The 12,509-nt window shown below is 41.7% G+C and overlaps 1 protein-coding gene across 1 annotated transcript; it reads right to left on the bottom strand.

The window, feature by feature from the left end:
* Nucleotides 1-8,306: 8,306 nt before the first annotated feature.
* Nucleotides 8,307-12,227, bottom strand: LOC130471441 (uncharacterized). Its single transcript, XM_056841567.1, has 4 exons — nt 9,837-12,227; nt 9,608-9,745; nt 9,238-9,525; nt 8,307-9,050 (listed from the first exon to the last, which is right to left on the bottom strand). The coding sequence occupies exons 1-4, from the start codon at nt 10,230-10,232 to the stop codon at nt 8,307-8,309; spliced, it is 1,566 nt and encodes a 521-aa protein (XP_056697545.1). The 5' UTR covers nt 10,233-12,227.
* Between the last annotated feature and the right edge of the window lie 282 nt (nt 12,228-12,509).

Below are 12,509 nucleotides of genomic sequence, written 5' to 3'. Positions count from 1 at the left end.
ATGGGTACCCCTAAAAGAGAGCCATGGGGTCCAAACCACCTGTTTTTGTACAAACACAGTCAGATCTCGCACATAGAGAATAAAAAGAATGACGAAATACGAGATAGAGGATAAGATTCTGTACATGCTCAGGGTTCCCGTCCTGGATAAGATCCCACACGGTATCGGGCGGTGGACGCACTGTCAGCTTCTTCTTCCAACCCCAACGGCGACCGGCAGGGAACTCCAAAGGCCTCTGCCCCTTTCGGGGAGCCAGCCAAGGTAAGTGCTCAAAGGCCCACAGCTGCAAAAAGAAAGGACAATAAAAGATTAAAAAAAAAAAAGAGGCCCGGTAAAAGCGAGAAAACAAAAGAAAGTCTAGGCACATACCTCGATCAAACGCGGCACTCCCGCTAATGTAATCACAAAGTGACGTCTACTCGGGTCCGAGTCGCGCACCGACAAACTCATCTGGCCGACAAGCGTCGCATAGCCCAAATCGCCCCAGCGATAGTCACCCAGTGTAGACACGTCCTCCACCATGCCTATCCACCTCGGGTCAAAGGTGTCAGTCGGACCCGATAGAAAAGTGGAAGTAATAAAATGGAGGTAGAACAGCCGAGCCTGTCTCGAAGGCGACTCCTCTACCCCATGCTCCAAAGCCCACATCAGGTCAGTGAAAGGTATCCCACGGGGCTGGTACGAAGGTAATCTACTACCCATCCACGAGCCCAGGAGCCTGGTACCCTCGGCAACAGTCGGCGATGGGCCATCCGACCTCAGACGAACGGGGTTCCCTGTAAAGGTCAAGCCCGTCAAAGCCTTGTAGTCCTCAGGAGTGATCGCCGTCTCGCCCCAAGGAAAATGGAAGGTGTTGGTGGTATCCCACCACCACCTCATGAACGACCGCAGAAAGGACAGGGAGATGTTAAGCCGCAGTATCTCCCAGAAAGTCTCAACCACCGGAAACAGTGAGCTCGCCCTCACCAAGGCCTGGGTGTCCGAGCTCAGGTAACTAAAAACGGTCTCACTCGTCGCTGCGCCATAGCCACGAACCATAGTCTCTCTCCTCGCGTGAAGGCGGGAAGTCACGTGGTGCTCTAGGTCGTAGTGCAGATCACGACCGTCGTAGAGCTCAGGGCCCACCCATAGGGGACCCGCGCCAGTAGACTGACGCGTCATGCCACGCTCCTCGTGGCCACCAGGAGGGGGTAGCGACTCGTCAGACATGCTGATCAACAATACAATAAGGCATTATACCTTTGACAAAATCGGCACTCACACCGATCCCTAAAAAGAGTGCATTTCACTCATGAAATGGAGTCATACAATTTTTGTTCCCTAAAAACATGATACTAAGTTCATACTTAGCAAAATTCTCTAAGTAAAAATTAACTCCAGCAAAATCAAAATTCTTCCATGATTTGTCACCCATGAATTATGAGGAACGCAAGCAATATACCAAGAACACCTACATTATAAGAAAATACTAGGGTCGTAGGTATAATTGGGGGCTAGCATGAAAATGCCCAAATTCAACAAAAATCAACATACTTGCAAAAATTAACATGCACAAACTAATTAATATGTTATGTGGAACATTTCCAACTATCTAATTGAAGGAAAGGGGCACAAAATCAAAAAACCCCAAATCAATTTCATGCACAAAAAATACTTGACAAAAATACTGAAATTGACAGAAAAGCTCAAAATTACTGAAAATTACTTACATTGGGAAGATTAGGAAGTGATTTGGAGTAGAATTCGTGAAGAAAAGTGAGGGAAACGAGCAAAAACCAGTAGAAAGAAGTGAAGGGTTTGAGCTAAAATGGTGGAAATGGGAAAGGAAGGAGACGGTCCGCGTATTTAAAGACCAGCCCCCCCTTCGCATTTTCAACGCCCAGCTCTGGGCGTTAGAAATTCTCGCGCCCACGGCTGGGCGTTGAAAATGCTTCCCAGACAGCGAATATTCGCTGTCGGGCACGTGTACTCCCCTATTTTGTGTAAGATATCCGTTATCTTGATATTTCTTTCCCAAAAAAAACGGTATTTTGAAAGAAAAAAAAAAAAATTGTTAAACAAAAATATACACAGTGTGGACCCACTTATAGGACACATCTAATCAGGAAATATTACGACCCACCAACAGGTTGTAATCACAAAAGCCCTTCTACATAGGCAAAATAAGAAATTCAAAATGGACTCGCCCACCCTCAGCGGGCGGGGTCTGCGTCACTAGCCGCGCAGGTCCTCAGTTTTCGAAAAAATAAAGTCTTCAAATTTAAAATAGGCTCGCCATCTTCAGCCGGCGGGGTCTACGTCACAAACCGCGTAGGTCCTTATTTTCAAAAAAGAAAAACAAATTTCAAAATAGATTCGTCCACTTCTATCGGACGGGGTGTCCACCCTTAGCGGACAAGGTTCGCCATCTTTAGCCGGCGGGGTCTACGTCACAAACCGCGTAGGTCCTTATTTTCAAATTTCCAAAACAGATTCGTCCACTTCTATCGGACGGGGTGTCCACCCTTAGCGGACAGGCTCGCCATCTTTAGCCTGCGGGGTCTGCGCCATTAAACCGCGCAGGTCCTTAGTCGCTGCAGCGATAACTTTTGCTGGATTTTCCTTCGTTTTACGTCCTATAAAAACAAGGGTACTGGATTTTCCTTCGTTTTACGTCCTATAAAAACAAGGGGGTTTTCTCGTTTAGCTAGCCCTAAAAATGAGAATCTTTAAAAAACATTTTTACCTCGTGATTGGGCTTGGCCAGGCCCAATTACACTTTATAGCTTTGATTTCGAAAACATCTGTAGCTACTCCCAATGACAAAGTGAGGGAGTTTCTACGCCTCTTTAGATACTTCCAATGACAAAGTGAGGGAGCATTCTATACTATCCGTTGACAAATCCCAATGACACGTGAGGGATATGTCGACATTTCAAGTGATGACCCTTAAGTCAAATGTTATCACTCGGGGGCTCGTGAGACCCTCGCAAAATAGGTCACATACACCATGGCTTGTGTGATGCACTCCGTCTAATACTTTGACCATCGTCTTACTCTAAGACTCATTCAAAGTGGGGGCTAACTGTAGACACCTACTTTTGTCCCCATTCCTGAAAGGGAAAGGTTCGATGATGAAAGCATAAATCTCCACTTGACAACGCATCTCCTATAAAATAAACGAATCTCAATTCCCCTTTTCATTTCACCCGAAACCTGCTATTTATGGAAACCTGCTAAAAATAGTAACTGCCGTAAAAGGTAGCTTCTAAAAGTGTCAAAACATAAAAGATAGAAACCTGTCAGAATTAGGTGTTGCATTCCAACATAAATCCTAAATGAGATAGAAAACTGCGAGAATCCTATTCCTAATATGATTCGGAAATAAGAGTTACGTATTAATTGAAATCCTAACGAGCCTAGAGTTCGTAACGGGCCCAGACGCATTCCGTCATAAATTGATACGCGCTAAAAGACTCGGTTAAGTCTCAAACTCTACGGATTTCAGGAATCCGAATCTGACTAAAGAAAACAGCCCAGACCCTATTTTCAACGCCTGGCTCTGGGCGCCGAAATCTTCGGCGCCCAGGCCTGGGCGCTGGAAATACCTGGGTACGTGTTTTTTCCTAATTCTTTGTGGATTAGAACTCTGCAATTCTATCTTTCCACGAACTCTTCCCTATAAATAGGCCCCTAAATTCGACGTAAAAGGACACACAACAACACATAATTATATTCTGAGTATTGACTCCAATCCTTAGCCTAAGCCTCTCGCTGCGAAATTGTTCACGCGTTCTGTCGCAATCGATCCATAAATCGAACAGAACGTATCCTGTCCCATAATTGAGATTCGTTAAATAAAAAGGAGAAATAGCAAAGTCAAAGTGGTTAGTTTTCTGAGAACCGTGACGCACCTCTCAAGGGTGCGTCGTAAATGTGTCCCTTTTTCGATGATTTAACTGCTTTCCTCGCCCTTTTTATGAACTGTTAAACTAACCTAATCTGATTGTTCTATCACGCCTAACAAATATAATATTTTTGGGAAATCGGATTATCATGCTAGGTTCCTTAATGCTATTTAAATCAGATAATCACGATCGAATTAGTATTATATGTTGCATATTGCTAAAATCAATTCAGATTAGTTTAATAGTTAACGCATGTCCCTTCAATTATTTATGCTGAGCTAGTAAGGATATCCTGCCTCTGGAGTTATCGACGAGCGAAGTACTCCTCTCGGTAGTTACAGTCCCCCGAACCCTCAATCTCTACCTTGCGGGTGTATGTTGAGAGATCCCCACACCAGGGATCACAAGGGAACCTACGACCGTCGTGGTCAAACATAATTGCACTCCCTTTATGTCACGATAACCGGATTTTGTCAGTTTTTCTCATTGTCGTTAAAAACTGAATGGCGACTCCTATATTACTAGTCAATTGGGTGTAAACTCACAGGAAATCCAATTACACTTGATTGAATAAAAAGAATCGTCACACCCACGAGGGACGAGGTCACGCATTAGCCTCGTGCTTTTTCGACCCCCCTCACACCAATCTATGAACGCTCGTTCGCACATACATATCATCATTCTATGTATCGAACATTCACGAACGCGTTCAAAAGAAAAAAAATATACGATCAAAGTCTTACGCCTCAAGGTATGTTCCTCGGGCCATATAGACTCGCCCAACTATTGCAATAACCGTACGCCTTAAGAGCGATAGTTCCTTTAAATAATCGCCCCAAAGCGACAAACCCCGTAGTCCACCAATCGGCTACGGCTTCTCGAGAAATCATCACGATCACTCAACTCATTGTGATCTCTAATAAAATTCTACGTTCCAAAAATAAAGAAAAACAAAAGAGAAAATACGTAGAATTTCCAAGTGAAATAAACGAATAAACAAGAGGCCAACTGTGTCATCAAAAGACCAGCCCAAACAATATTTTCAACGCCCCACTTGGGCGTGAATTATTTCTAACGCCCAGGCCTGGGCGCCGAAAATGAGCCTAGGGCCAAAAGAAGCCCTGACTTCTATAGGGCCCTGCCGTATCCATTCGACTCAAAAATTGCCGATTTCTTTACTGAAAGTCACACCTCACGGCTTTGTTAAGAGTAGCACACCACTACAAAGATCGCTCGCACTTACGAGCACGATCCCAAACACGATCGATCAAGGACATTACAAAATGCGTATCCCCAAGGAACCTCTTTGACAAGAAATGACCGTCAAGCACGAGTGCTTGGGGGCTCGAAAGAAAATATATATTTCAAAAGAGAGTATGCAAAGTTAAAACAATATTCCCAGACTACGCTGTACGAAGTCCCGTGTTTGGATAATCTCAAAAGATAAAACCGGATTACGACCTCAAGACAAAGGTCGCCGTTGATACTTATACATAGTCCCCTAATCAAGGACCCAGGTAGTGGCAAAATTGAGCCGTAAAGACTAGCTCAAAACCATGAAAGATGATGACCACGAGACAATGGTCCGTCTAAGCATGTTGTCAACCCACATTCAGGTTGCAACTAAATCCGAGCATCCCTCGAAAGAATTTGCTCTTACAAGAATGAATGAAAAGAAATTCTCAAAAGAAATCACAAGAACAAATGAAATAGGGACTTGCCCACCTCAATCAGGCAAGATCGCGGCACGTACCACGCGAGTCCCAAATCGAAAAGACGAATTCAGGTTCGCTCACCTCCAGCGGGCGGGGCGTCCACCCTTAGCGGACAGGGCTCGCCCACCTTCAGCGGGCGGGGTCTGCGTCACTAAACGCGCAGGTCCTCAGTTTTCGAAAATAAAAAGAAAATAAAATCTTCAAAACAAAAACAGGCTCGCCCACCTTCAGCGGGCGGGGTCTACGTCACAAACCGTGTAGGTCCTTATTTTCAAACATCAAAACAGATTCGTCCACTTCTATCGGACGGGGTGTCCACCCTCAGCGGACAGGCTCGCCCACCTTCAGCGGGCGGGGTCTGCGCCACTAACCGCGCAGGTCCTTAGTCGCTGCAGCGATAACTTTTCCTGGTTTATCCTTTTCCAAAAATCAAAGGATGGTTTCCCTTTTCCAAAAATCAAAGGATGGTTTCCCTTTTCCAAAAATCAAAGGATAGTTTCCCTTTTCCAAAAAAGAGCGATGTGCTGGATTTTCCTTCGTTTTACATCCTATAAAAACAAGGGGGTATTCTTGTTTAGCTAACCCTGAAAATGAGAATTTTAAAAACGTTTTACCTCGTGATTAGGCTTGGCTAGGCCTAGTTACACTTTATAGCTTTGATTTCGAAAACATCTTTAGATACTTCCAATGACAAAGTGATGGAGTTTCTATACTATCAGTTAACAAATTCCAATGACGCGTGAGGAATGTGTTAACACTTCAAGTGATGACCCTTAAGTCAAATGTTATCACTCGGGGGCTCGTGAGACCCTCGCAAAACAGGTCACATACACCATGGCTTGTACGACGCACTCCGTCTAGTACTTTGACCATCGTCTCATCTCGAGACTCAGTCAAAGTGGGGGCTAACTGTAGACACCTACTTTTGTCCCCATTCCCGAAAGGGAAGCTTCGATGATGAGAACATAAATCTCCACTTGGCAATGCATCTCCTATAAAATAACGAATCTCAATCACCCTTTCATTTCAGCCAAAACTGCTATTTATAGAAACCTGCTAAGAATAGTAACTGCCGTAAAAAGTAGTTGTTAAAAGTGGCAAAATCATAAAAGATAGAAACCTGTCAGAATTAGGTGTTTCACTCCAACATAAATCCTAAAAGAGATAGAATTTACAAAGGAAATCTATTCCTGGTATAATTCGAAAATAAGAGTTACGTTTTAATTAAATTCCTAACGAACCTAGAGTTCGTAACGGGCCCAGACGCATTCCGTCATAAGTTAATACGCACTAAAAGACTCGGATAAATCTCAAAAGCTCCGTGTTCTAAGAGTCCAAATCTGACAAGAACTCGGCCCATATCCCATTTTAAACGCCTGGATCTGGGCGCCGAAATCTTCGGCGCCCAGCCCTGGGCGCTGAAAATGCCTGGGGCCGTTTTATTTCGGATTCCTTTTGGATTCGTATCTTAAAATCTATCTTTCCACACACTCTTTTCCTATAATTACAGCCTAAAAACCGACGTGAAACACAATTCCATAATCTGAGTATTGACTCTAGCCTTACGCCTAAGCCTCACGCTGTGAAATTGATCCGGCGTTCTGTCGCAATCGACCCAAAAGTCGAACAGAACGCATCATGCCCCTTGTAGCTTGATGAATTAACCCTAAATACTGGAACATTGCTTGGAAACCCGAGATTAGTTAAATAAAAGGAGAAATGGCAAAGCCAAGTGGTTAGTTTTCTGAGAGCCACAACGCACCTCTCAAGGGTGCGTTGTAATGTGTCCCTCATATGATTTAATCGCTTTTATCACCCTTTTATAAAATTGTCAAACTATTAATTTGATTGATCTATCACGCCTAATAAGATAATACCTTGGACAATTGAATTATCATGCTAGGTACCTTAAATCAATCTAAATAAGATAATCACAATCGATTTAGTGTTATGTGTTGCATATTGCTAAAATCAATTCAGAATAGTTTAATAGTTTAACGCATGTCCTTTCAATTATTTATGCTGAGCTAGTAAGGATAACCTGCCTCTGGAGTATTATCGATGAGCACTCCTCTCGGTAGCTACAGTCCCCCGAACTCTCAATCTCTGCCCTGCGGGTGTACGTTGAGCGATCCCCACACCAAGGATCACAAGGGAACCTATGGCCGTCGTGGTCGAACATAATTGCACTCCCTTTATGTCACGATAACCGGGTTTTGTCAGTTTTTCTCATTGTCGTTAAAAACTGAATGGCGACTCCTATATTACTAGTCGATTGGGTGTAAACTAACAGGAAATCCAATTACACTTGATCTGACAACGTCACGTCCACGAGGGACGAGGTCACACATTAGCCTCGTGCTTTTTCGACCCCCTCACTGTATCACACCAAATCAATAAATTGAAAGCTTATTACTAGCTTGTTGAAAATGTAAATATACTTGTTGTTCCTTGATCGCCAAGATCGGATAAATACAAGGAGAAGATTTGCTAACACTGAAAGTCTTCGAGGTAGCGTAGACAACTCACATACAACATAAGACAAACCGCTCGTCGACTTAGTCACTCTCTTGGGCCCAGTCCCTCCCCCATCTGGACTCTTTTCTTTCTCTTTCTCATTTTCATTTTGTAATGGTGGTGCGGCTGCTGCTGCTGGTTTCTTTGAAGATCCACTTGTTGAATCCAACAACTCCTCCTCAGAAAATTATTTAGCTTCATTCACACATGAAGCTGCCACTTGGCTTATCACCACCCCTACAAGAACTTCTTGATTTTCCAGAATATCATCATTATTCCTAATCACATTATCGAACCGTCTCTCTGAAACAGCCGCCGCCGCAGTCGAGACACCAGTCGAAACAACAGTCGAAACACCAGCCAAAATACCAGCACCAATATTATAGTGAAACGAACCTGAATCACCTGCTGAGTAAGCACCAATGTTTTTTCCAGCGCTTCCAGAAGCTCCAACACTTAAAGAACCTCCTCCAAATGCAGCATTTCTACCACGTGCAAATGCATCAAAGCCGATCGGTGTTCGAGAATCAAAGGCTGTAGGTGCTCGAGCAGCATCGTATCCTATCGATGCTCGAGCAACATCATAGCCTGGAGGTGCTCTAACCTCAAAGCCTGGTGGTGCTCTAACCTCAAAGCCTAGAGGAGCATCATCACCAGCATTTAAGCCTCTACTTCTACCCACTTGTGCTCCCCAGGCAGCACCACCTCTCCCATAATCAACTCTTCCCATACCCCTAACCCCACCAACACCACTACCACCACCAACAACACCACCACCACCATGACCAACCCAACCACTACCAACCAAACCACCACCCCAACCACTACCATCACCAACACCACCCCTAGAACTACCACTTGCACCCCATTCCCTCTCGGACACGACATAAATAATCATCCGCTCCAACTCAGGTTTGAAGAATTCAAGTACCTGCACAAACACTGACTCTTAGAGCCTATAATATCTAACACTAACTAACCAACATAACCACACAAAAAAGATAATGCAAACATAATAAAATACTCTAAACTAACCAACAATAACACACAAATGCAATAAAGCAAGCAAAGTATAATTAACAAAGACTACAACAAGTACGAAAAAGTGACTACCATACCTGATGCGCAAGATCATGTACAAGGGACCTATCTCTATCCAAAATTGGATTAAGCGAAGCCCACAAATTTGGATTGAGGGAAACCTTAGTGTTTCCCCCTGTGTTTTCATGCCTCATACCAACATCTGCTCTTGGAATGAGGTTAAGATCAGTTTCTGTCCCTGTGCCATTGCCGGTCATCGACTCATCTACTACCTCCATCCTCCGATCAGCTTCTTTATTTGTCAACCCACTGACGCTATTCGTAACTTCACCATCAGGTCCCCTACCATAAACCACCTTCTTTGACTGCAAATACATAAATAACAAAATATCATTAATAACAAAACATAAATAACAAAATATCAATCGACCTTCAATTTGCTCTTACCTTCAATCTACCATAGTCATATCCACTTCTCTTGTCTTCCCTGATTGCTTGTTTCACTTCCAAGTTCCCCCACACCTTCACTCTAGGCAAAGGTTCTACATCAACGGGTGTTCCCGCCAAGCGATCAAGGTAAAAAATCTGCATATTTATTATTTCAAGTATTAGAACTAGCATTGCAATTATAAAAAACACATAAGACAAGAAAATAACACAAACCAACTACTCTTACCATTAAGGCTACAACACAGCCTCCACATCCACCAACATAACCAAGTTCATCAAAACTCTTAGAAAATACCTCTACACGCTCCATGAGCCTGTTATATGTCCAAGTGCACCAGTCATACTCTTCGGCCACCCCACCCAAACTCACAACACCCATTACACTATGTGACAAGTTAGTGCACATGGAAGTAGGACAAAGTAAGTGGCCCACTACTATTGCCAAGAACGCATTCCTAAATTCAATATTCTCACTAGGGGTGCTTAGAGGTGTAACCACCCCCATTGAATCTTTCTTACCCACCATAGTTGCAGCTACCTTCTCCAACAACACCATATCCTTCGACGGATGATCATCACCAATTCCATACAACTTATACATCTCTAGCGCAGGACCAACCATTTTTCTTCATCCTTCCAATCCATCCCCACAGGAACATCCTTGGTTCCCATTGGCAGCCCAAAAATACTCTGTATATGTTGCGGGGTAAATCAAAACACATTCCCATCCCCAAACTCAACATAATCGTCAACAACTACCCTACTCATCAGCCAATAACACAAAATCTGGTCCAACTTCGACATCTTCATTTCCAACAGGCCACCAAAACCCATTTTAACTACTTCTTCTCGTCTTGAACCATCTAGGTTATTGATTAACTTCACAAACGATTCCACATGGCAAAACATTTTAGGGGGTTGCACAACGTTATTTTACATTAATCATTTATCAGATTATCCATTTGGCTGATTTATTATAATACTCTAAAGTTAAAAGTTAATAATTAAACAATTTACCTTGGAGCAACTTTGTAATGTGTAAATACAACAACGTTACGCCACTTACATGCCTTCACAATCTCTCCGTTTGATACTCCGTATTTTTGGGTCATTTTATTTTATATTTCAAGAAATATACTGAGTAATGTCTTAAATATTTAGAAATAATATTACGTTTTAAACAATAGTATAAATATTATAAAAGTTATTTTAGCCTAAAAGAAAAATGAAGTGTTTTATTTCAAGAAAATAAGGAAACTGAGAGTTTAAAAAGTTTTAAGAAGGAAAAAACCATAAACAATTTGGAAAAGGATTTTAAATTAAAATTTCCAATTATTTAAATTAAGAGAATATCTGAATTTTATTATAAACAAAACCCAAAACCCTTCTTTTCTATTTTTCCTTCGGATACTATTGTGTGCTGTCTTTCGTCGCCGTTTTGCTCTGCTTGGGCTCTTCTCCTGCGATCTTCACTTAACCACCATCTGTAACGCCTCTTTCCACCTTGTCTACTATGTCCCCTCTCCCTGCTGCTAGTGTGTTGTTGTTGGTTGTTGCGTGATTCTTGGTGTTGATATTGTTGTCGATTTCGGTCGTTGTTATTGTTGTTAAACGATTCTTATTGATGTCTGCTATTATTTTCGATTGAGCATTAGTAATTTGGCTGATTATTGATAATTAGATTAAGGATGGTTTTTATTAAAACAAAAAAAAAAGAGAAAGAAAACGTGTATGCCAAATTGACAGTTGCGTATTGAGTAAAAACGATGCGGCTAATTGGGTTAATGGAGTTGACTTGTTGTTATGATTATTGGAGTGGATAGCTGATGATGATGATGATGATGATGATGATAGTTATTAATGACATATAGTTATTAACAATTTCATGCAAGTACAATATACGAAAGTATTTCTATAACCCTTAAAAAGTGGGAGAATCTCCCTTATGAATAGTAATACCTTTTTTTATTTTTTATTTTTCTTTATTTTTCTTTATTTGTTTTTATTTTTTTTTAACATGTTGAGTAAAGTGGCTGGCTACATGTCACGGATTTCTATATATATAACTGTAGTGATTAGAGAATATAATGAACAATGCTAACATCCAATTAAAATACAAAATCATATTAATTGTTCCGAGTATGAAACAATGAGTTTCAGATGAAGGCTCTTTCGTAATAGTGGAATATCTAGCTTGTTCTTGAGAGTATTTTGGCTCAAAGTACTTGCACACGAGTAAGTTAACTAGCCTCGGGGGTGTTTCGAGGAAAGCCTCTTCGATGCCTAAGTAAGTACTAGGTTTGAGAGTAGAGAGAGTTCTCTAAGTTAAAGTGTGTGAAGCAATAAATGAGCGTACCTTGGTATATGCACTATGGCGGCATATTTATAGTGTTTGTATAATAAATGCAACTGAGTTTTATTACAAATGGGTCGTGAGCCGCTTTAAGAGGTCTTGAACCTTGAGAGAGAGGGTTGAGTTATGTTGTAATTTAGCCAAGTTGGGATATCAAATCCGAAATATCCGAAATTGTATGTTGATTAATAAGTTCACTTTTGCGGTACACGACTATTTCAGATACTTGTAGAATGCTAGAACACCAACAGTAACAAATTTCAAATTTCCAGCCATACTGCGCGCAACGCGCGCTGCCAGCTGCTAGTATATATAAAAATAAAAATAAAATAAAAGAAGTTTTACATCCTAATACTTTAAATGAGGCTTATTAGTTTAAAACATGTTTTGAGGGTTTGTAATCATCAAACATAGTATTTGTATATAATTTTTATCATCTGAATTTTATAAAGGTTAAATCAGATTACTTATGGGTTGTTTAAATAGTTTTGGATGGAGCTAAACTACTATTTTAAGTAAGTTTTTACGATGAGATTGCAATGTGAA

Source organism: Spinacia oleracea, chromosome 4 (assembly GCF_020520425.1).
Source record: "Spinacia oleracea cultivar Varoflay chromosome 4, BTI_SOV_V1, whole genome shotgun sequence".
NCBI classification, from domain to species: Eukaryota; Viridiplantae; Streptophyta; class Magnoliopsida; order Caryophyllales; family Amaranthaceae; genus Spinacia; species Spinacia oleracea.
Note: the sequence above shows the minus strand (reverse complement) of the source record. Positions and strands in the feature narration are given on the sequence as shown.